The sequence below is a fragment of the Anolis sagrei genome, chromosome 6 (assembly GCF_037176765.1).
Source record: "Anolis sagrei isolate rAnoSag1 chromosome 6, rAnoSag1.mat, whole genome shotgun sequence".
NCBI lineage: Eukaryota > Metazoa > Chordata > Lepidosauria > Squamata > Dactyloidae > Anolis > Anolis sagrei.
In genome coordinates this window covers 36,961,170-36,984,586 of record NC_090026.1, presented here as the reverse complement: position 1 = coordinate 36,984,586, position 23,417 = coordinate 36,961,170, and the positions used below count along the sequence as shown (strand labels likewise).

Below are 23,417 nucleotides of genomic sequence, written 5' to 3'. Positions count from 1 at the left end.
GCCCTGCACCTGAATCTTTAAAGAAAGATATGAAGCAACTTATATAATAATCATATGCCTAGAAAACTTCTGTGTTTCTAGCTGCTGTTAAAGGTATAAAAAGAGCCAAAAGGTTGCTTCACGCGTGCATTCATATTCAACACTTGCCTCAATGGCTTGATAGGAGTACGTGTGAAGGGACTCCACTGATGAACACTGTGCCTGATAGGAATACGAAGACTGTACATGTTATAGTTTGTTCTCACATGGATGCAAGTCAGCACTTAATGCTGAAGCTATTAGGGGAAAATCTGATTAAAAGACTTAACCACAAAAAGAGATGGAAACTCTACTGTCCCCTACTCAACTGTCACAGAAAATGAGTGAAGATTAGATGGAACCACTAAGATGAGAACAATCTCCTTTACCACTTTTTGAATTCTGTTGCTCATCAACCACAGATATTTTTTCTGCTCTAATTCAGGACAAAAAGCCATAAAAAGCCATAAAAACATGGTGGAAGACATTTCTACCACAAAAAGGTCCTTGGTTTGATCCCATTTCTCCACTTAAAGTATCTCCTACAGGAAGGCTAGAAAAAACTGATATATCACAACTGGGGAATATATGCCCCTCCAGATACTTTTGGGATCCAATCCATTCAGCATAGCCACTGGTGAGCAATGACAGAAGTTCCTATCCAACAACAGTGGAGGACCACACAGTGTCTATGCTCATTCTCCATGAGCCCTTGGATAACGTGTGGCCTAGATGGACCAATAGGGTGACATCATATAAGACAACTATGTTAACTTTAATTGTATCAGACAAAAACCTCACACAATTTCAGCATCATTTTGCTACTAGGCACAGATCCCTTTTTCCTCTAGAAAGTCAGAATACAACACTCATTGCCTTTTGTCTCAATTCTGGGAAATACAACGGCAAACCATGACAGTAAGTTGACACTTTAGATGTAGCAGGCCATACTCCCTTAGCTTGTGTTGACATTACATCACGAAACCCTCCTGCTACAAGTACCTCAAGTAATCATGCTTCAGTCAGGACACCAACTACATCCAGCCTGCCACAAAGAAACTCAATTGCCACTTTTGGGTTACCACCATTGTCTCCACCACCACACAGAGATAACAAGGGAAAAAAGCCAAGCTCCTGCTTGTACTCACAGTTGTGAAGTTCTTGTGGCTGCACTCTTGGCCTCGGAACTTGCAGTACAACAACATCTCCTTCATGTCATGGCCCACACGTCCCAGGAACTCACTCATGCTGAAGACTTTGGCTCGGTGGTGCTGAAAGTTGGTTTTCTCTTGGAGGATGGCCAGGACTGCCGGGTCAGCAAGATGGGGATGAAGGATCTGAAGGTTGACATCCAGCAAGGCCAAAAGGTCACCTGCATGGTACAGGTCATTGGTTGTGAGGCGGGAGAAGCGGAAACCATTCAGATTGCAAATGGTAACAGCAGGAAAGACCAAGTTGTTAGCAACGACCTCATCCACCTTGGTGACATGCTGGTAGGAGAAGTAGTAGACCACCCGCTCGGAACTCTCTACCAGGAGGATTCCCAGGGAAGCCACAAACACCAGAGCCCATAGGGCCCGCCGGACAGTCATAGGTCCATAGACAAAGATGTGGCGGATTCCATGTAGGGTTGAGGTGTTGGCAAAGATCTGGAGGCTAGAGGGCTGGAGGCTCCCCAGACTGCCTTCGCTGGTGCTCTCCTTCAAATCCATGGAGAAAGGATTGGTCATAAAGGTGCCACTTTCCTCCTCTGTCTGCAGCCAGCCTCTTGCATGCTCCAGCTCTTACACATGGGGTGAAAGAGGCAATAGAGAGAGAGAGAGTAAGCAGGAGAGTATGTGTCTTTGGATAGCAGTGGGTCAGGTACCTCCTGTGTGCTCCCCGGCAGGCTAGCAGGGACGATGGGGGATTAAATGTTTATTTAAAATCCATTGCAACTCTACAGCTTGATTTCCTCGCTGCGATAAGGAGGGCTGGTTTTATTTAGGGAGACACCAAGGTGATGTGGAAGAGATGTGGGTGGGAAGGAGAGGATTGGCCAATGGTAAGAACGCCCGCCCCTTTCCTTCTCTCTCTCTCTCTCTCTTCACACACACACACACACATACACACACACACACACACACACACAGGGTAGTGATGAGATTACCAATGTGTGTGCTTATGTGGGGGGGGGGGGGAGGCATGAGAATATGCTAAGCTGCTTGCAACACATCAGCTAACTAAGTCAAAGCTTGCAAAATATCATCTAACATTTTGTGTTTAAGGATGTTCCTGTCTGTCTCTGAGCCAGCAGACTGCAGAATGGAGTGAGGCTGTTGATGAAGCAGCAAGACGAATCCCCCCTTGCCCCCGCCAACTCCCTGCACATTATTTTCCAGGCTGTTGGATTCCAGCGTCTTTCTCTGCTCTCTCCTTTCAGGACGAATCCCTGTCCAAAACCAAGCAGTGGAGAGCCTGGGAGTTCATCAGAAACAAAGCCGAGGAGGAGAAGGACAAAACTCACAGGACAAAGGGTTTAATAGGACCAGGCCACAGCACCATACCCAAAGCATCTGGAAAAGATTTGACATTCGCAGGCTGAACAGTTGTTGCAACAACGGTAAAAACAGTCAGAGCTGAACTCAAAGGATGTTCGCCTGGAAGGATGCACTGGAAAACGCACGAACAAAATTGCACTTGTCGGCAACGAATAGGTTTGCCTTTTCTACCCTTTAATGTTTGCCATCTGTCTTAACAGGACACTCCACAGGAAAGCTTCACAATTCAATTCTTCCTCATTTAAAATCCAGGCTGCTGGATCTGAGAAAAAGGAGAAGAAAGAAATCAACACCAGGGTATGTCACAATGCAAGGCAAATTTGTTTTGATTTCTACTAAGATTTACATGATAACGTGAAACAGCTTCCTGGAATTTGGTAAGTAATGGCAGTAATCACACCTGTATATTGACAATTGCCAACACATTTTTGTTGATGTCTCAAAACAGACTAGTGGATGTTAGCGGTTGTGTGTCAGTACTCGTGTGTGTGTGTGTGTGTGTGTGTGTGTGTGTGTGCAGGCGTGCATGAGGAAGCGTGGGTAAATACATCTCTCTCTTTCTCTTGACAAAATTCATTTGAGCTTGTCAACAGTGTTAGAGAATGCTCATTAACATCTATTTTGAATTTCACTGCAATATACATAGCGGTATATTGTAAACACACTCAAGGAAAGATTCAGCCAAAAATAGTCATTTTCAGATGATAATTTTATACAAATTTTCAGTTTAGCCAGGGGACTCATTTCCATGCATATATGTATATATGCGATTGCACTGTGAGGCTGTTACATTTGGTACACAACTAGATGACAAATCCTATTGAACACAGTAAGGTTTGCTTCTCAGTATGCATGAGGCTGTGCTGCAAGTTCACTTGATTTGAATTAAGCATTTACTTCACCCTCACTAATTGAAATAAATGGGATATCAAAGTACATAATATCAGACTCTTAAAATAATGCTCATAATATAGAATATATGGAATATTAATGCATAGATGCAAGAGTTAGTATTTATTCAGCCTGCACTTTACTACTTTGGTTCTTTCCTATTTATGTTATTATGAATTTCACCCACAAAATTTGTATGAAACTGTTTTTGCCATTTACCAAGCAAGTTCACTTAATTTTAATTAAACATTTACTTCAGCCTCACTTATTGAAATAAATGGGATATACAGTACATAATAGGAGCCCCCTGTGGTGCAGTGGGTTAAACTGCTGAGCTGCTGAACTTGCTGACCAAAAGGCCAGCGGTTTGAATCCAGGGAGCAGGGTGAGCTCCCGCTATTAGCCCCAGCTTCTGCCAACCTAGCAGTTCAAAAAGTGTGAGCAGATCAATAGATACCACTTCTGTGGGAACGTAATGGTGTGTGCTGGCCACATGACCTAGACGGTATCTATGAACAATGCTGGTTCTTCAGCCTAGAAATGGAGATGATCACCATCCCCAAGTCGAACACAATTAGATTTAATGTCAAGGGACAACTTTTACCTTTACCTTACAGTGCATAATAACAGGCTCTTAATATATTGCTCAAAATATAGAATATATGATATATTCATGCATATATGCAGAATCTAGTATTTATTCAGCCTGCACTTTACTACTTTAGTGCTTTTCTATTCATGTTATTAAGAATTTTACCTACAAAATTTGTATTGCACCTGTTTTTACCATTTACCAACAGAATTTGTATGATCCTGTTTGTCTAAAGAGCCAAAGGCAGGATGCCTGGATCTTATTTGATCCTCGCACTAACTCTATGAAGTGGATTTTGCATCGAGGGACTAGGACTGGGTCAGTGAGATTGTAGCTAGTGGGGATTTGAAACAGGTCCAGATCAATGTTTTATTTGCTATACTGCACTGCCTCTATCAGAAAATATGAGATGAAGTACCAAGGTTACTTTTAAAAAATCATTCCTGCTGTTATTTGGATGAATTAACTGCAGCTCTTTCCCTTTGGGCCTTGCTTCCAGTTTGCACAATCTAGGTTTGCTCTATGACAAAAAGACAGAGTTCCTGAGCTTTTAATAGTTGCACAGAAAAGGGAATTTCAGCACAAACAGTTCTACTGTGCAGGCGGGTACATTATTTTAACAGCAGTAGTATCCAACGTTCTGCCAGTGGCTGTGGTAATCACTGCACACATATTAACAAGACTTAGGGCCCTTCCAGAGAGGCTCTATATCCCAGGATCTGATCCCAGGTTTTCTGTTTATCCCAGAGTATCTGGCATTGGGGACTTACATAATCCAGGTTAAAGCAGAAAACCTGTGATCAGGTCCTGGGATAAAGGGCCAGTCTGGAAGGACGCCTTTTTATAACTTTCTCTTCATCCCTTTGAATTTATGTATATCTGCCCATCTGGTAGTTACTGACAGTAATACATTTATTTTCTTAGATTCTGCATTACACGTGCACACACTGAGCAGTTTATGTACTGCATGCATGGCTGGGCATGCAGAGATGTCACATAGCTCACAAACTAATCCCGGGCATGTTCACTTGAATTTTACTAAAGTAATGGACTTATTTCTAAGTAAATAAATATAGAGTGGGATCATGTGTATGTGTGTGTAATGTTAGTTTGTGAGATTAACATAACTCAAAAGCCACTGGAGGAATTGCCGCCAAATTTGGCTACAAGACACCTACAAACCCAAGGAGTAACCATCACTCAAAATTTTTGATTTTGTCATTTGGGAGTTGTAGTTGCTGGGATTTATAGTTTACCTACAATGAAAGAGCATTCTGAACTCCACCAGTGATGGAATTGAACCAAACGTGGCACACAGGACTCCCATAACCAACAGAAAACACTAGAAGGGCTTGGTGGGCATTAACCTTGAATTTGGGAGTTGTAGTTCATCTACATCCAGAGAGCCCTGTGAACTCAAACAATGATGGATCTGGATTGACACGAATATTCCATATGCCCAAATATGAACACAAATGGAGTTTGGGGAAAATAGACTTTGACATTTGGGAGTTGTAGTTACTGGGATTTATAGTTTGCCTACAATCAAAGAGCATTCTGAACCCCACCAACGACAGAATTGGGGCAAACTTCCCACACAAAGTCCCCATAACCAACAGAAAATACTTAAGGCCATCGAGTCCAACTCCCTTCACCAGGGCAAGAAAAAGTAATCAAAGCCCTCCTGACAAAGAGCCATCCAGACATAGATTAGATAGATAGATAGATAGATAGATGGATGGATGGATGGATGGATGGATGGATGGATGGATGGATAGATGGATAGATGGATAGATAGGATTCACACACACACAGTTATGGTATCATAGATTTGAAAGGGACCCCTAAGCAAGGACAATTCTATGTTGCATGTTCCAGAGTAGGCCAACCAGACAATCTCTACATCAACACAAGCATAAAGAAATTATATATATTAGAAACCAACACTTTCTCATTACTTTATTTTCCACATCACCAGACTGGGCCACAGCAATGCATGGCAGGGGATGGTGTGTGTGTGTGTATGAGGGGTTGCCTTCAAATAGAGTATAATGCTCACAGGGTTTTCTTTAAGGTGTGCTGAAGACAGATCAAGATCCACTGGTAGATCTTTGGTGATTTCACTTTAGATTACATCACTTATTTAATATCAGAAACAACAACAGTAGAGTTTTGCTTATCCAACATAAATAGGCTGGCAGAACGTTGGATAAGTAAAAACGTTGGATAATAAGGAGGGATTAAGGAAAAGCCTATTAAATGTCAAATTACGTTATGATTTTACAAATTAAACTCCAAAACATCATGTTTTGCAACAAATTGACAGAAAAAGCAGTTCAATTCACAGCAACGTTATGTAGTAATTACTGTGTTTACGAATTTAGCACCAATGTATTGAAACAGCTGTGGATCCGAGCAGAAGGCAGACTGGATTGGATAATACAGAATGTTGGATGAGCGAAGGTTGGATGAGCGAAACTCTACTGTAACTTTAATCCCCACTGAATCGTAACACTGCAATGAAGAAATCTTAGGAGAGCCTATCTAAGATCAGATTTATGTGTAAAGGACTGCTAACCTCTAATATTTTTTAAAAAAATCCTGGACTAAAAATATTTAATTCTATGTATATGTTTTCTGCACTTGGCCTTGGTTGATGAATTTTGAGGCTCTAATAAAAATAAAAGTGATCAGAGATGCCTGATGTCTGTCCACTCCTTCAAAACAAAGTTAGGCCTTCAAATGTTGCTGCACTACAATTGCTATGAAGCCTATTTCCTATGGCAAAGGAGCACAGAGGATGAGCAAAACAGTTCAGTAATATCTAGCAAGCCCAAGTTCTTCAACCTCTTTGCTTTCTCAAGGTTGGGTACAACATTCAGCAACAAAATATCTAAAATTATTAAGGAAGAAATCTCAGAGGCAAAAGCTAAAGGATGGCTATAAATGTTGGTATGCTTTTAAAGATCCAAAGATTGGGTCCAAAAGATGTTTTTCTGTCTCATATACAACAGTAATATACACCACCAGCCCCAACACACACAGAGAAGTCAAAATACACAGTACTGAAAGCCACACATACTATTTTATCACAGGAGGCAGAAAATCCCATTATCCCCTCTCCCTTTGCTCATAACTAATAATTTGCTGCCCTGACACATAATCCAAAATGTGCTGCTGAAATGGCAACCTTTCTCTACCAAGTGATATGATCAATCCTGCACAAAGAAATATTTGAAGCACCTCTATGGCCAAGTCAGGGTTAGGTGGGACTATGAAATAGATATCTTGTGAAGTCAATTTTTTTCTGACCTTTTTTATGTCCCCTCCCCTGGTAAGAAAGAGATGAGAGAGGCAATGGGAAGATACAGCAGAACTAGAAAAGAAAGACAATATCTGGATTTAATTATAACATTTGATGAGGCACAACTATGAAACCACCACCAATCTAGAAACCATCCAGCAAACCTCTCTCTCTTTATCTCTTCCTTTTTATTCACCTGAGACTTAGGTGAATAACGTGGAAAGCACAGTAATGAAGGAGGGAGGGAATGTCACTGTATCCTTCTTGGAAATAATATAGATTAAAATTGTACCCAGTAGACAATATCATGACAGCCACTGAAGGCTCTGTGTGATATTGAATCATATAATTGGAAGAGACCTCATGGGCTATCCAGCCCAACCCACTGCCAATAAGCAGGAAAATTGCATTCAAAGCACCCCTGACAGATGACCATCCAGCTTCTGCTTAAAAGTTCCCAAAGAAGGAGCCTCCACCATACTCCGGGGCAGAGAGTTCCACTGCACAACAGCTCTCACAGAGAGTTCTTCCTAATGTTCAGGTGGAATCTCCTTTCCTGTAATTTGAAGCCATTGTTCCACATCTTAGTCATCAGGGCAGCAGAAAACAAGCCTGCTCCCTCCTCCCTATGACTTCCCCTCACATATTTATACATGGCCCTCATCATGTCCCCTTTCAGCCTTATCTTCTGCATGCAAGACATACCAAGTTATTTCAGCAGCTCCTCATAGGGCTTGTTCTCCAGACCCTTGATCATTTAGTTGCCAGTTTGTCAACATCTCCCTTACATTGCAGCGCCCAGAATTGGACACAGTATTCCAGGTGTGGTCTGACCAAGGCAGAAAAGAGGGATACCATGGCTTCTCTGGATCTAGACATTATACTCCTATTGATGCAAGCCAAAATCCTGTTGGCCTTTTTTGCCGCCACATCATATTGTTGGCTCATGTTTAACTTGTTGTCCATGAGGACTCCAAGATCTTTTTCACATGAGCCACACATCCCCCATTCTGTATCTTTGCATTTTATTCTTTCTGCCTAAGTGGAGTATCTTGCATTTGTCCCTGTTTAACTTCATCTTGTTAGTTTTGGTCTATCTCTCTAATTTGTTAAGATCGTTTTTAATTCTGCTCCTGTATTGACTATCCCTCCCAATTTGGTGTCATCTGCAAACTTGATGATCATGCCTTCTAAGCCTTCATGTAAGTCATTAATAAAGATGTTGAACAGAACTGGACCCAGGATGGAACCCTGCTTATGGCACTCCACTCATCACTTCTTTCCAGGACAAAGAGGAAGCATTGGTGAGCACCCGTTGGGTTCATTCATTTCACCAATTACAGATCCTAATCATAGTTCTTCCTAACCACATTTGACTAGTTTGTTTGCCAGAAGGTCATGTCAAAAGTCTTACTGAAATCCAGGTACGCTACATTCACAGCATTCCTTGCATCTACCCAGCTTGTAACTATTGTATGACTACTCTTCACTTAGAGGGAAAGTATAATCTTGGAATAAGTGGTTATACAAGGGAAATTAGGGACATAACTACAGCCAGGACTCAACAGGAACAGTTGCCACTATGGGAGTTTAGTGGGGCTGGTGACATAAGAAGGGAGAAAGGAACTTAGTTTCAGAAGCAGAATTGATTGCTCCAGGAATATGCAAAGTGATTTCTAAGGCCTGCCTCTCAAAACACTACAGCCTACAAAGTGAAGTTGGACTTTGAATTGCATGCAGCCTTTTAGGACTAACAGAAAGGCAAAATTGGTGGGGATGAGAGACAGGGCCTTCTCAGTGGTGGCTCCTCGGCTGTGGAACTCCCTGCCTAGTGATATCAGGTTAGCCCCCTCCCTCTTGACCTTTAGGAAAAAACTGAATATTGATGTGGGACCAAGCGTTGGGATTGATTGATTAGTGCAATATGTGAACATGGGGTGGTGCAATAATAACTGGAATGGCCTGGACTACAATATTGGATTGTGTGATTTTATAATTTTATAATGTTTTTAGTGAGTGTTTTAATGTATATGTTTTTATTTGCTAGATATGTATTGTATGTATTGTATGTAATGCATGACATCGAATTGTGCCTCTATATGCGGCGCTCTGAGGTCCCTTCAGGATATAAATATGGCAAGTAAATAAAATAATTAAAACAAGAATAGATAACAAGTGCAGAGTGTATGTGAGAGGTTGACTGCCCAGTTGCTTTTCCTTATTTTCACGGCCTCACCATTACTATACCATTGCCTCGAAACGACACAGCAACGAGAGTGATTGTTCTTGCAAAACCCTCTTATAGAGCCGAAGTAACGGGGATGTCTATAGAGGCTAACTACCCATAAAATATTACTACTACCACATCAGCTATAGATTATTAAATATGATTTTCTTTGGGCTGGATAGCATATGTTCTGTATCAGAAACTAGAGCTGATGTGGTCTATCCAATGCAATTTTCTGAATCAGCACCCATAATAACCAAACCGAATCTAAAGTTGACCAAAAACTGATTAGTAACTGTTTTGGTACTAATGCTGGAGAATGATCCTTGGTCAAAGTGGTCGCTGGTCAAACAAAGGTTGGAAACCACTACTTTAGATATAACATTTCTGATTCCTCTTCTTCAGTCATCAATATTAATGCATATTGTGCATATTAATACATATTCAGTCATCAATGTTAATGCATAGAGTGGTTCCTGGTCAAAGTGGTCCCTGGCCAAGTGGTTCCCTGGTCAAAAAAAGGTTGGGAACCAGTGATCTACACTATAGGATCAGTGCAGTTTGACACCACTTTAACTGTCGCAGCTCAATGCTATAGGATTTGGGGATTTGTAGTTTGGTGAGGCACCAGGACCCTTTGGCAGAGAAGGCCAAAGGCTTTATAGAGCTTCAAGTTACAGACTTCTGATATGCTATCAAGACATGGTTTCTGAGCAGTGAACACAGGGTCTTGTGCACTTGCTCAAATACACTCTTTGATATAGTTTCCAGTGGTAGTTGTGGCATAGCAAATTCAAAGGTATTTATATCTTCTTAAGGACTGACAGCTCAATTTTGGCATGTGCTCTGAATAACCGAAGTCCTTGCATCTGATAAAGAAGACTTCTGTCCAAGCTTATACCAAAACTAAGGTGTTAATTCATTATACCTACATCCTCCAAGGAGCACAAGGGCATAAATAAATTTTTCCTCCATCTTCATAACAGCCTTCATAGCTGCTTATATTTCTACTAGCTGTACCTGCCACGCATTTCTGTGGCCAACCTTCCCTCCTCCTTTCTCTCCTTCCTTTCCTCTTTCTTTCCTTTCCTCTTTTTCTTTCCCTAATTCTCTTCTTTCTTCCATCTCTACCTGTTTCTTTCCTCCCTTTCTTTGCTCTTTGGTTACATCCTTCCTTCTCTCCTTCCTTACTGCCTTCCTTCCCTATCTTTCGTTCCTTCTCTCCTTCCTTTCCTCTCTTTTTCCTTTCACTTTTTATTTCCTTCCCTCCTTCCTTGCTTCTCTACCTTTCTTTCTTTCCTTCCTTCTTCCCCCCCCCCTCCTTCTCTCCTTCCTTCCTTCTCCCTTTCTCCCTTTCTCTCCTTCATTCCTTCCCTCTTTCTTCTTGACAGTCTTCTTGACTGTCTCATTTAATATTGTATTTATATCTTACATAGAAAGAAGGAAACGAAGAAGGAAGGAGGGAGGGACAGGAAGGAAGGAAAAAGAGAGGGAGGGAGGGAAGGAGAGAAAGAAGGGAAGGAAGGAAAAGAAAGAAGGAGGGACAGGAAGGAAGGAAGGAAGGGAAGAAGGAAGGAGGGACAGGGAAGAAGGAAAGGAGGGAAAGAAGGAAAGGAAGGAGAAGGAAGAAAGGAAGAAAAGGAAAGAAAGAGAGGGAGGAAGGAGAGGGAGGAAAGAATGGAAGGGAGTGAGGGAGAGAAGGAAGGTCCTTCACTCAAGCACCGTTGACCTTCCTCGCCTCCTCCTCCTCCCCTTCTTCCTTGCCTGGGGGCTCCGCTGCTGCCGCTGCCACTCATCCGCCCCTTCCTCTTCCAACAGGGAAAGGAGGAGGAGGAGCAGACTGCCCTCCTGACATAGCAGGGAAAGAGAAAGGACTCCATGCGGCAAGCCTCCACCTCCACTCCCATGGTGCCCACTGTCACTTGTGTGTGTGTGGCTGTGCACACACACCTGGCTCCTCATGCTTTAACGGCGGGCTGTTTAAAGCCGGGCGGAGGAGGGGGCATAGCCATGGGTCTCTTTCTGGGTATTCCATTTCTCCTTTGTGGCCATGCAGTTTAGAGGTCCTTTCTGCTTTTTGTTTTAGTTGTTTGTTTGTTTTTTGAGTGAAGGACATACATTGGGTTGATAGGTGTTTGTTGTTCATTCGTTCAGTCGTCTCCATCTCTTCATGACCTCATGGACCAGCCCACGCCAGAGCTCCCTGTCGGCCGTCACCACCTCCAGCTCCTTCAAGGTCAGTCCAGTCACTTCAAGGATGCCATCCATCCATCTTGCCCTTGGTCGGCCCCTCTTCCTTTTACCTTCCACTTTCCCCAGCATAATTGTCTTCTCTAGGCTTTGCTGTCTCCTCATGATGTGGCAACATTGATAGGTGTATCATGTCCAAATTTGGTGTCAATTCCCCCAGTGGTTTTTGAGTTCTGTTAATCCCACAAACGAACATTACATTTTTATTTATATAGCTATTTCCTCAGACTTTTATTGGTTTTATTATTTTATTTTATTTTATGATATTTATGCTAAATGTTTTAATTGTTTTTATGTTATTGCGGGCATCGAATCGTGCCGTTTGTAAACCACCCTGAGTCGCCCTTGGGCTGAGAATGGCAGTATATTAATATGGTAAAATAAATAAATAAATAAATAAATTTCTATTCAGACAGGAATTAGAACTATAAACCTGTTGCTGTGGGGTGTCTTTTAATAGAGAGGGTGCCGTACTCCTGTCCTCATTATTTTAAATGTTTTTGAACTGTTTAACACCAATGTTGTTTTTATTAGGACAGTTTATTTAATTACTTCTAAGCTGTTCTTTGCTATTATGCTTGCTTTAGCTCCATTATGTTTTAATCCATGTTGTGAGCTGACTTGGCTCTTTTCTTGATGAAAGGCAGTATAATGAACAGATCAGGCCTAAGGTCAGACAATAGATTTCATGGCTCAGTGGGAACTAAATGATGGAACTTTCCAGTCCACATTCAGTACTCTTTATCACAAAATCACCCTGGCTCTCCCTCACTCTCATCTAAGACTTTGAGGTGCCACATTAGAGAGGGTTGTTGTCTTTACTATGGCTTTTATCACACCACATTTCAAAACTGCGTCCCCAACTCCTCATTTAAACCACTGGAAAACATGGCTTGCATTACATTCTGCTGCCATGGATACAGAGTTCACTCTCTGTATCCATGGATTGAAACATCCATGGCTTGAAAATATTTTTTAAGTCCCATAAACAAACCTGGATGTTGTCATTTTATATAAGGGACCCCATTTTACTATGCCACTGTATGTAAATGTTGAGCATCTATTCAGTAGTTCACAACCTTCCTAATGCTGTGACTCCTTAATACAGTTCCTCATGTTGTGGTGACCCTCAACCATAAAACTGTTTTTGTTGCTACTTCACAACTGTAATTTTGCTACTGTTATGAATCGTAATGTCAATATCTGAGATGCAGGATTGACCAAATTTGGCACAATTTTATTTATTTATTTATTTGTGACATTTATAGCCTGCCTTTAATAATAATAATAATAATAATAATAATAATAATAATAATTTTTTGTCGTGTCAGGAGCGACTTGAGAAACTGCAAGTCGCTTCTGGTGTGAGAGAATTGGCCTTCTGCAAGGATGTTGCCCAGGGGACACCTGGATGATTTGATGTTTTTATCATCCTTGTGGGAGGCTTCTCTCATGTCCCCGCATGAGGAGCTGGAGCTGATAGAGGGAGCTCATCCGTCTCTCCCCGGATTCGAACCTGTGACCTGTCGGTCTTCAGTCCTGCCGGCACAGGGGTTTAACCCACTGCGCCACCGGGGGCTCCAGATAATAATAATAATAATAATAATAATAATACTTTATTTATACCCCACCACCATCTCACCAAGGGACTCAGAACGGCTTACATGAGGCCAAGTCCAACAACACATCAATAAAACAAGAAAGCAACAAACAAAAACGATACAGTGCAATACAATTAATATAAACCACATATAAACAATAAGCAATAAACAATAACACACAAGGATTAAAAAAACCTATGGCTGGGCCAAATGTAATAGTTTAAAATTTAAAAAATAAACACTGGGCATGAACAAGGTAGGATAAATCTGGTAGGAGGGTTTTAAAAGAAGTGAGGAGAGTGAAGTCCGACCCAATCCAATAGTTAAAGTGCATTCTGAGGACATATTGCAGGAAATTGTTTCCTTATTCCGGGAAGGCACACTGAAACAGCCACGTTTTCAGGATCCTCCTAAAGACTGCCAATGTTGGGGCATGCCTGATGTCCTTGGGAAGTGAGTTCCAGAGTCGGGGGCCACCACCGAGAAGGCCCTCTCCCTCGTCTCCACCAATCGCGCCTGCGAGGAAGGCGGGAGCACAAGCAGGGCCTCTCCAGATGATCGAAGAGATCGTGAGGGTTTGTACACAGAAATGCATTCACGCAGGTGACCATACGGCGACTCAAGGCAGGTCACAGATTGGCACAATTAGATACCATACAGTAATAAAAGTGCGATTAAAAACAGTCAACATAACAATATTAAAAGCATGTATAAAAACCATTAAAACATGTAAATACCTGATACCCCCAAATTTGAATATTGGTGGGGTTGGGGAGGGATTGATTTTATCATTTGGGAGTTGTAGTTGCTGGGATTTATAGTTAACCTACAATCAGAGGACTTATGTTTTCTATTGTGTTATTGATGTTAATTGTAATGAATTTTTACCTGTATTAAATGTTTTTAATGTTTAAATTATTTTTGTACTGTTGTGGGCATCGAATTGTGCAGTTTTGTAAACCGCCATGAGTCGCCCTTGGGCTGAGAATGGTGGTATAGAAGCATAGTAAATTAAGTAAATAATAAATAAAAGAGAATTCTGAACGATAGAATTGAGCCAAACTTGGCACACAGGACTTCCATGACCGACAGAAAATACTGGAAGAGTTTGGTGGGCATTGACCTTGAGTTTTGGAGTTGTAGTTCATCTACATCCAGAGAGCACTGTGGAATCAAAACAATGCTGGATCTGGACCAAACTTGGCATGGATACTCAATATGCCCAAATGTGAACACTGGGAGTTTGGGGAAAATAGATCTTGAAATTTGGGAGTTGTAGTTGCTGGGATTTATAGTTCACCTACAATCAAATAATATTCTGAACCCCACCAACATTAGAATTGGGCCAAACTTCCCACACAGAACCCCCATGACCAACAGAAAATACTGTGTTCTCTGATGGTCTTTGGTGACCCCCCTGGCACCCCCTTGTGACCCCTCCAAGGGTCCAGGCCCCCAGGTTGAGAAATGCTGGTTTAAGAAGCTTTTTGGAGTGGGATAGTTAGAGGAATGTCGGTGGGTGTTAAGACAAGTAACTGTTTGCCTCTGGCAAACAAAATCACCAAAGATATTTTAAAACAGGGATTGGGAATGTGAGACCCTCTTTATTCCCAAGGGCCAAGAATGATCTCTACATATATAATATATATAATATATCTTTGACACCCTTATGCAACCCCCCCTGGGGTTGATTTTGGAATCCACAGGAAATAAACCTCAGCCAGTGCCCAGGGCCCATTGTATTGGCAACAGAAAAATACTCTATGCATATTCAGCAGCATTTATTTTAGCATTATTCTTGTCATTCCACCTTTTATGAAGCCGAGAAACAACATTTAACATCAGTTCTGGAGCAAACGCCATAATGTAATTGCTAGTAACCTGTTGCAGATGAAACTCAGTTCAATATACTGTTTCTAAACAAGTGCCACTTCTGCTGCAATCGATAATCTTATTTTCTCTCCAGGCTTCCTACAGCTCTGCCATAGGACAACAAAAACGTCAGCTTGGGAAGCAAAGGGAAGTTTTAAAAAGCCATCCTCCTTGCCTTCATTGGCCAATACAAGAGAAGAAACTGATACTCATTTCTTCATATGACTGTCAATCGTGGCTCTACTTGGCCAGAACTGTTGCTACAGAAACAGCTAAGAGTGCTTGGTTCATGAGGGGAAATTGGTTAGAGAAATGATGGGACCTTTAATAGAATCCAGAAGCCACACTTTTGATGCATTCAGTTTAAGCCACTTCACAATCCTTTCTGTAGTGCTTTAAAATCAACAAGCACAAAAATTACCCTTTCCCCCGGTACTTTCGGCATTGCTTAGGAGTGGGAGATGTATGACTTTCATTCACAAAGTATTTATTTACTTTCATTCACAAAGTATTTATTTACTTTCTACTGGGATTCAATACAGCAATCTTGGTGAAGCTACTGCCTCTTGACATAGGCCCCCATCTATATAATCCAGTTCATGAATGCAGATCTGCATTATATTGGATTATTGGCAGTCATAGAATCATTGAGTTAGAAGAGACCTCATGGGCCATCCAATCCAATCCCCCACCAAGAAGCAGTCCCCAAGTTATAAACAAAATACGTCCTATAGGTTTGTTCTTAAACTGAATTTATACATGTCTCAATAGGTATGTTAGGAATTGTGGGAATTGAAGTCCAAAACATATGGAGGGCTGAAGTTTGCCCATGCCTGGTAAAACAACACAATATACAATTATTACTATTATTATTTGGTACACAGCAAGATTGGTACACAACAATGCTGGGTTTTGTATTGGATCACACGTCCGACATTATTATTATTATTATTATTATTATTATTATTATTATTATTATTATGGTTATTTATACCCCACTGTTTCTCTTCCCAAGGAGACTCAAAGTGGCTAAAAAACATAGGTAAAGGTAAAGGTTTTCCCCTGACATTAAATCTAGTCATGTCCGACTCTGGGGAGTGGTGTTTATCTCCATTTCTAATCCGACAAGCCGGTGTTATCAATAGACACCTCCAAGGTCATGTGGCCGGCATGACTGCATGGAGCGCCGTTACCTTCCCGCAGAAGTGGTACCAATTGATCTACTCACATTTGCATGTTTTTAAACTGCTAGGTTGACAGAAGCTGGGGCTAACAGCAGGAGCTCACCTCACTCCCTGGATTCAAACCGCCAACCTTTCGGTCAGCTGGTTCAGCAATTCAGCCCTTTTAAAGTATAATCTCCCTCTATGTTCCACCCCATAGTTTAAGATCGTCCGGGGAGACCCTGCTCTCGGCCCTGCCAGCTTCACAAACGCGTTTGGCGGGGATGAGGGACAGGGCCTTCTCGGTGGTGAAACCCTGTCTGTGGAACTCGCTCCCCAGTGGGATTAAATCAGCATCATCCCTCCTTTCGTTTAGGAAGAAATTTAAATCATGGTTTTGGGACCAGGCCTTTGGACAGCAGGCATGAAAGCACCTCGGATGTGAAATTGGACTGGATGCAACTATTGGCTTGATAATTAATGTTTTTAGATTGTTTTTAACTGATTGGTTTTTTTTACTGTTTATCCTCTGATCAATGTACTTAAGGAAGCCTTTATACCTCCCTGCTAAAAGCAGTACCTCACGACCTCTGAGGATGCTTGCCATAGATGCAGGCAAAATGTCAGGAGAGAATGCCTCTAGAACATGGCCATATAGCCCGAAAAAAACTACAACAACCCAGTGATTTTGGCCATGAAAGCCTTCGACAATCCATAGTACTTATTTATCTACTCACATTTCTGCTTTTGACCTGCTAGGTGGGCAGGTGAGTGGGACTAGTAGTGGGAACTCACCCCGACACGGCTCAAACTGGCAACCTTTCAATCCGCAGGATTTTTCTGCACCACGGCGGTTTAGCTTGCTGTGCGAAGCCCGGCAGGTTTCATTCTGCTGTGTGGAAGGGGCCTGATATAACCTCTGGAAATCAGGCAAGGGGGGTTTAAATATCTGTGGATGCCTGGAATAGATATGGGGCAAAACATCAGGAGATAATGCTTCTGGAACATGGCCATACAGCCTGGAAAACTCACAGCAACCCAATGATTCCAACCATGAAAGCCTTTGACAACACATAGCGCAAAAATTGTTTTCTTTTACAAGCTAGTAACTTGAGTGTTCGTGTTTTTAGCAGTCGTTATTTAGTCACTTCTGCAAACAGGAACATTGAGTTTTTTTAATTTAAAAAAATGTTAGTAGGATTAGCAAAAAAAAAGGTACTTTTAATAAATGATTAGGTTTAGAACACACAGAGTGTGTGTGTATGTGTGTTAGTGTGGAATACAACCACAAGATGGCAACAAATCTCAGAAATGAGTGCTTCAAACAATTGTTCCTGTTGCAATTCGTGGCAGTTTTCAATAATAAGTGCCCCAAGTATTCATCTACCTCAAAACTGTAATTAAACAAGAATAGATATATTAATATTGCCTTTTTCTTTATTGAGTTTTTATCCTGCATTTCTCCAGACATATCTACCTGAATCTCCTCGGGGAGATAGGGCGGAATACAAATTAAAAATTTTTATTATTATTATTATTATTATTATTATTATTATAAAATGTAAGAATATAGTATAGTAATATAGTATATTTTTTAAAAAAAATGGTCTAAAACAGCTAAGACACTTAAAACATAATTACCAGTAAAAAGATTTAAAAATAAGACATAGTACAGTGTTTCTCAACCTGGGGGTCGGGACCCCTGAAGGGGTCGCGAAGGGGTGTCAGAGGGGTCGCCAAAGATAATCAGAAAACACAGTATTTTATGTTGGTCATGGGGATGCCATGTGGGAAGTCTGACCCAATTCTATCATTGGTGGAGTTCAGAATGTTCTTTGATTGTAGTGAATTATAAATCCCAACTACTCCAACTCCCAAATGTCAAGGTCTATTTTCCCCAGACTCCACCAATGTTCACATTTGGGCATATTGAATATTTGTGCCAAGTTAGGTCCAGACCCATCATTGCATGAGTCCATAGTGCTCTCTGAATATAGGTGAACTACAACTCTCAAATTCAAGGTCAATGCCCACCAAACCCTTCCAGTGTTTTCTGTTGACATGGGAGTTCTGTGTGCCCGATTTGATTCAATTCCATCACTGGTGGAGTTCAGAATGCTCTTTGATTAGAGGCGAACTGAAAATCCCAGCAACTACAACTCCCAAATGACAAACTCAACCTCACCAGTATTCATATGTGGGTGTATTGAATATTTGTGCCAAATTTGTTCCAGTGAATGAAAATACATTCTGCATATCGGATATTTACATTATGATTTATAATAGTAGTAAAATGACTGTTATGAAGTAGCAAAGAAAACAATGTTATGGTTGGGGGTCACCACAACATGAGGAACTATATTAAGGGGTCACAGCATTAGGAAGGTTGAGAACCACTGGCATAGTACTTCACATATATACATATTCACTACTGCTCCAGATTATATTTCAAAGGCCTGCTTTAATAAAACTGATACAAAAAAAATGAGTTGTCACTGGTTCTTCAGGGGCCTCTAGTTCGTTAAACCCATTACATTTCAATTTGGCTGGATTTTCCATTTCGCCAAGCATAACTAGAACCTTTTCCTTGCAGTATATCATGCAGGAGGCAATTGCGTAACCAGGTAGGATGTTCACACATAACTCTAAAAATGTGTGAATATTATGCATCAAAGTTTTTTAAAAACCTCCAGAAAAGTAGTTATCATGACTCATCTGAAATGCAAACATTTTAAAAATCCATTTTGCCTTGGGTGAACATATTATTTAATAATGGCTTCTTCTTCAAGACTGGCTCTATCAGAAGACTTACTGAGGCAGGAGATGCTTGAAAGTCAGCAGCGCAGCTCTAGGGTCATTCCTCCTGAGTCTTAATACAACCACACTTTTCCCTCTGTTGGAAAAGAAAGCTCTGTATATATACCAGGCATGGACAAAATTCGGCCCTCCAGATGTTTTGGACTTCCACAATTCCTAACAGCGTACTGGCTGTTAAGAATTGTGGGTGCTGAAGTCCAAACACCTGGAAGACTGAAATTTGTCCATGCCTGGCATAACACAAGTCATTCTGCACTCACTAAACTAGCCTATTTGATGTTGAGCTACCCCCCACGCCTTGTTAAATCTATATAAATAAAAATGTAATGTTCGTTTGTGGGATTAACAGAACTCAAAAACCAGTGGGCTAATTGACACCAAATTTGGACAGCATACACCTAACAACCCAATGTATGTCCTTCACTCAAAACTTTTGATTTTGTCCTTTGGGAGTTGTAGTTTGCTGGGATTTATAGTTCACCTACAATCAAAGAGCATTCTGAACTCCACAAATTATGGCATTGAACCAAATGTGGGATACAGGACTCCCATGACCAACAGAAAACACTAGAAGGGTTTGGTGGGCATTGACCTTGAGTTTGGGACTTGTAGTTCACCTACATCCAGAGAGCACTGTGGACTCAAACAATGGTGGATCTGGACCAAACTTGGCACAAATATTCCATATGCCCAAATACGAACACAGATGGAGTTTGGGGTAAATAGACCTTGACATTTGGGAGTCGTAGTTACTGGGATTTATAGTTCACCTACCATCAAAAAGCATTCTGAATCCCACAAATGACAGAATTGGGCTGAAGTTCCCACACAGAACCCCCATGACCAACAGAAAATCCTTAAGGTCACCCAGTCCAACTCTCTTCACCAGGGCAAGAAAATGTAATCAGAGCCCTCCTGACAAAGAGCCATCCAGCCATAGATATAGATAGATATGATTCACTCACACAGAGAGATATAGTATCATATATTTGAAAGGGATCCCTAAAGAAGGACTATGATCTGTTTCCAGAGTAGGCAAACCAGACACTTTCCACATCAACACTGACAAAGAAACAGCAAGAAATACTGTTTACCCACAAGCATAAAGAAATTACATATATTAGAAACCAACACTTTCTCATTACTTTATTTTCCAGATTACCAGACTGGGCCACAGCAACGTATGGTAGGGGACGGCTAGTTATTAATAAATTAACATTACTGAGGTTGCGGCAGAGAAAGCCACAGCAAGCTGGAGCCCGGAGTCCCGCAGAGCAAATTATCGGGAATACAAAGGAGCCCAGCAGCAGCTACTAGCACCCGGGAGTCTTCTAGCAACCATCTTTCTTTTTACTAGTTTATAAAAAAGTAATCCTTTCAATAAATGTGCACTCTGGTGCGTTATCCTCTATGTCTGTTTCATTCTATCGTCTTTGCCTCTTGAGTCTTTTCTCTTCCACTTTTGTGTCTTGCAGCCAAGCTCCACGGCCCTCAGGGCCTGCATTGTGGGGCTTCTCCCCTTTCCCTCTCCTAATGCCACTTTCCTGCACCCAAACTAACCCCTTAGCAAGCCTTCACTCATATTGATACCCAGGCCTCCAGGCTGTTGAGTCCCCCTCAGTATCCATGGACCCCTCGTGTGTAAGGTTAAAAAGGGTTTTCCCCTGACATGAAGTCCAGTCATGTCCAACTCTGGGGTGTGGTGCTCATCTCCATTTCTAAGCCGAAGAGTCGGCATTGTCCATAGACACCTCCAAGGTCATGTGGCCAGCATGACTGCATGGAGCGCCGTTACCTTCCCGCTGGAGCGGTACCTGTTGATCTACTCACATTTGCATGTTTTCGAACTGCTAGGTTGGCAGAAGCTGGGGCTGACAGCAGAAGCTCGCACTGCTCCCCGGATTTGAACCTGCGACCTTTCGGTCAACAAGCTCAGCAGCTCAGCACTTTAACCCACTGTGCCACCGGGTGTGTGTATAATGTGTTATTTTATGTTTTATATACAACTTCGGAGTATGAAGCCATCCAGTAAGACTCTGGTGACCTTTCATCAGCAACCTTGACCTGAGAATTGTTTCCAGCGGTTCTCCTGGTCATCATCCAGTTACAAAGGCCTCAATCACCTATCATCTTTGACTCAAAAAGCTGGCTGTGCAAGAGACAACAGGACTCGGAGTTGGACTGCCTGTTCTTTGTACAGCCACATGTACATAAGAAAATACATTTCTCACCTAGCATTTTCTTCCCCGATGTTGGGATGACTTGCCCCACTTTCCACAATGACATTTCTCCATTTCCCAGAAACAGATTCCTTAATCCTATTACTCTGAATAATATCCTGGAATAAAAGATGCTGGTACAGACTCCCCAGACCTGCCTGATCAGTGCTCATTAAAACCATCACCAAGACGATAACTTGCATGATACCCGAGAGTGTTCCTTTTGGTTTGTCCCGGTGTTGGGACACTGCAATCCTTTCATAAAACAATGTCTTCTTTGTCTGATACCATCAGCCAGTCCCATAGAATCATAGAATCATAGAGTTGGAAGAGACCTCATGGGCCATCCAGTCCAACTCCCTGCCAAAAAGTAGGAATATTGCATTCAAAGCACCCCTGACAGATGGCCATCCAGCCTCTGTTTAAAAGCCTCCAAAGGAGGAGCCTCCACCACACTCCGGGGCAGAGAGTTCCACTGCTGAACGGCTCTCACAGTCAGGAAGTTCTTCCTAATGTTCAGATGGAATCTCCTTTCTTGTAGTTTGAAGCCATTGTTCCACGTCCTAGTCTCCAGGGAAGCAAGAAACAAGCTTGCTCCCTCCTCCCTGTGACTTCCTCTCTCATACTTATACATGGCTATTATATCTCCTCTCAGCCTTCTCTTCTTCAGACTAAACATGCCCAGCTCTTTAAGCCGCTCCTCATAGGGCTTGTTCTCCAGACCCTTGATCATTTTAGTTGCCCTCCTCTGCACACATTCTTTCAGCCATTGGAGAGCGAAAATCTGCATCAAAAATGAAGAACGTTCTCTGATTGGCCGGCAGGGCCACCGTCCCACCTCCTGGAGGGAATCCCTCCCAGCTGTTCATGACATCAGGGCAGCTCTGCCAATCAGGGCTAAGGCAGCTCTGGCAATGGACACACTGTATAAAAATGTATGCTTTACTGATATTAAGCTTCTTCTGCAGCTTACTGCAAACTGGCATCTCTTTCAGCTGACTTGAATAAACTACCTTGGTGGCTTCTCTTCAACTTGGTTAGACTTCATGATTGAGAACATTAGGTTGAACTTCTTGGTCTCCACAGGTGCTCAAATCCACAAGGAGGCAGCTTCCATACCAGCCATTCGAATAACAGGACTGGGTATCCACACCCCAGGTTTTGCTATTCGCAGAGCTCATTAAATTGCTCTATTTCATATTCACTAGTTCTGAAGTAAAATAAACTCCCAGTTTAACTTATATCTGTACATGAAAGTAGAGAGTTTTGGCCTTTGTTTCAGACATGTTGGTGTGACAGCATCTTTCCTCCTTTTGTTTCCTGCATTAACAATTTTTTTACATACTTGGCTCATTTACAGATCTGCCTCCTTGGTATAGTTGGTTGTCAAACATCCAAAAATGTATGTAGGTCTTGGAACATGATACTCTTCTTCATCTGATACTATCAAAGAATGCAATGTCACAGTAACAATGATATGTGATTCCTCCTCTTAGATTCCAGTCCATTATGAGGCGTGTTCAGCTCCACTACAGATCACAATTTTTTGATATTAAAATATAGGTAAATTAATTGCTTTGATTGATGGGTAGATCTCCAGTTGGGAAAGATCTGTGTTTGGGCCAGAAAGGCACGTCCACATCAGCTAAAATACATTGGAGTAAAATGCCATTTCCAGTGTCAAGCTTACTCTATTGCGCATAATGTGTACTTTCTGTATACATGTACCTGCTGAAAAGAGGGAAAGGGTGGGAAACTTTGGGCAAATCTACACTGACCACATTAGTCAGTTTCAAACTGATGAAAGTGGCTTCACTGTGCCAAGATAATAGTTTGAGGCCCAGGTGGTGATTACAGAAACCACAGAGTACTGGTGCGCATTAAGGGCTTTCTTTCATGGGAGTTTGTTGTCTAGCTGCCACA

General features: G+C 41.8%; 1 protein-coding gene and 1 long non-coding RNA gene across 2 annotated transcripts in view; one reads left to right on the top strand and one right to left on the bottom strand.

Moving 5' to 3' along the window:
- ASIC2 (acid sensing ion channel subunit 2) overlaps positions 1-2,032 on the bottom strand; it is a 726,112-nt gene extending 724,080 nt beyond the window's left edge. Inside the window, exon 1 of the mRNA XM_067470027.1 lies at positions 1,167-2,032. Coding sequence (XP_067326128.1) covers positions 1,167-1,748 — 582 coding nt within the window. The 5' untranslated portion in view covers positions 1,749-2,032. The remainder of the gene's footprint in view (positions 1-1,166) is intronic.
- Positions 2,033-2,115: 83 nt separating this feature from the next.
- On the top strand, positions 2,116-20,686 carry LOC137097367 (uncharacterized). The gene is made up of 2 exons (XR_010910164.1): positions 2,116-2,935; positions 20,433-20,686. It is a non-coding gene; the product is annotated as an uncharacterized lncRNA (long non-coding RNA).
- Positions 20,687-23,417: the final 2,731 nt, after the last annotated feature.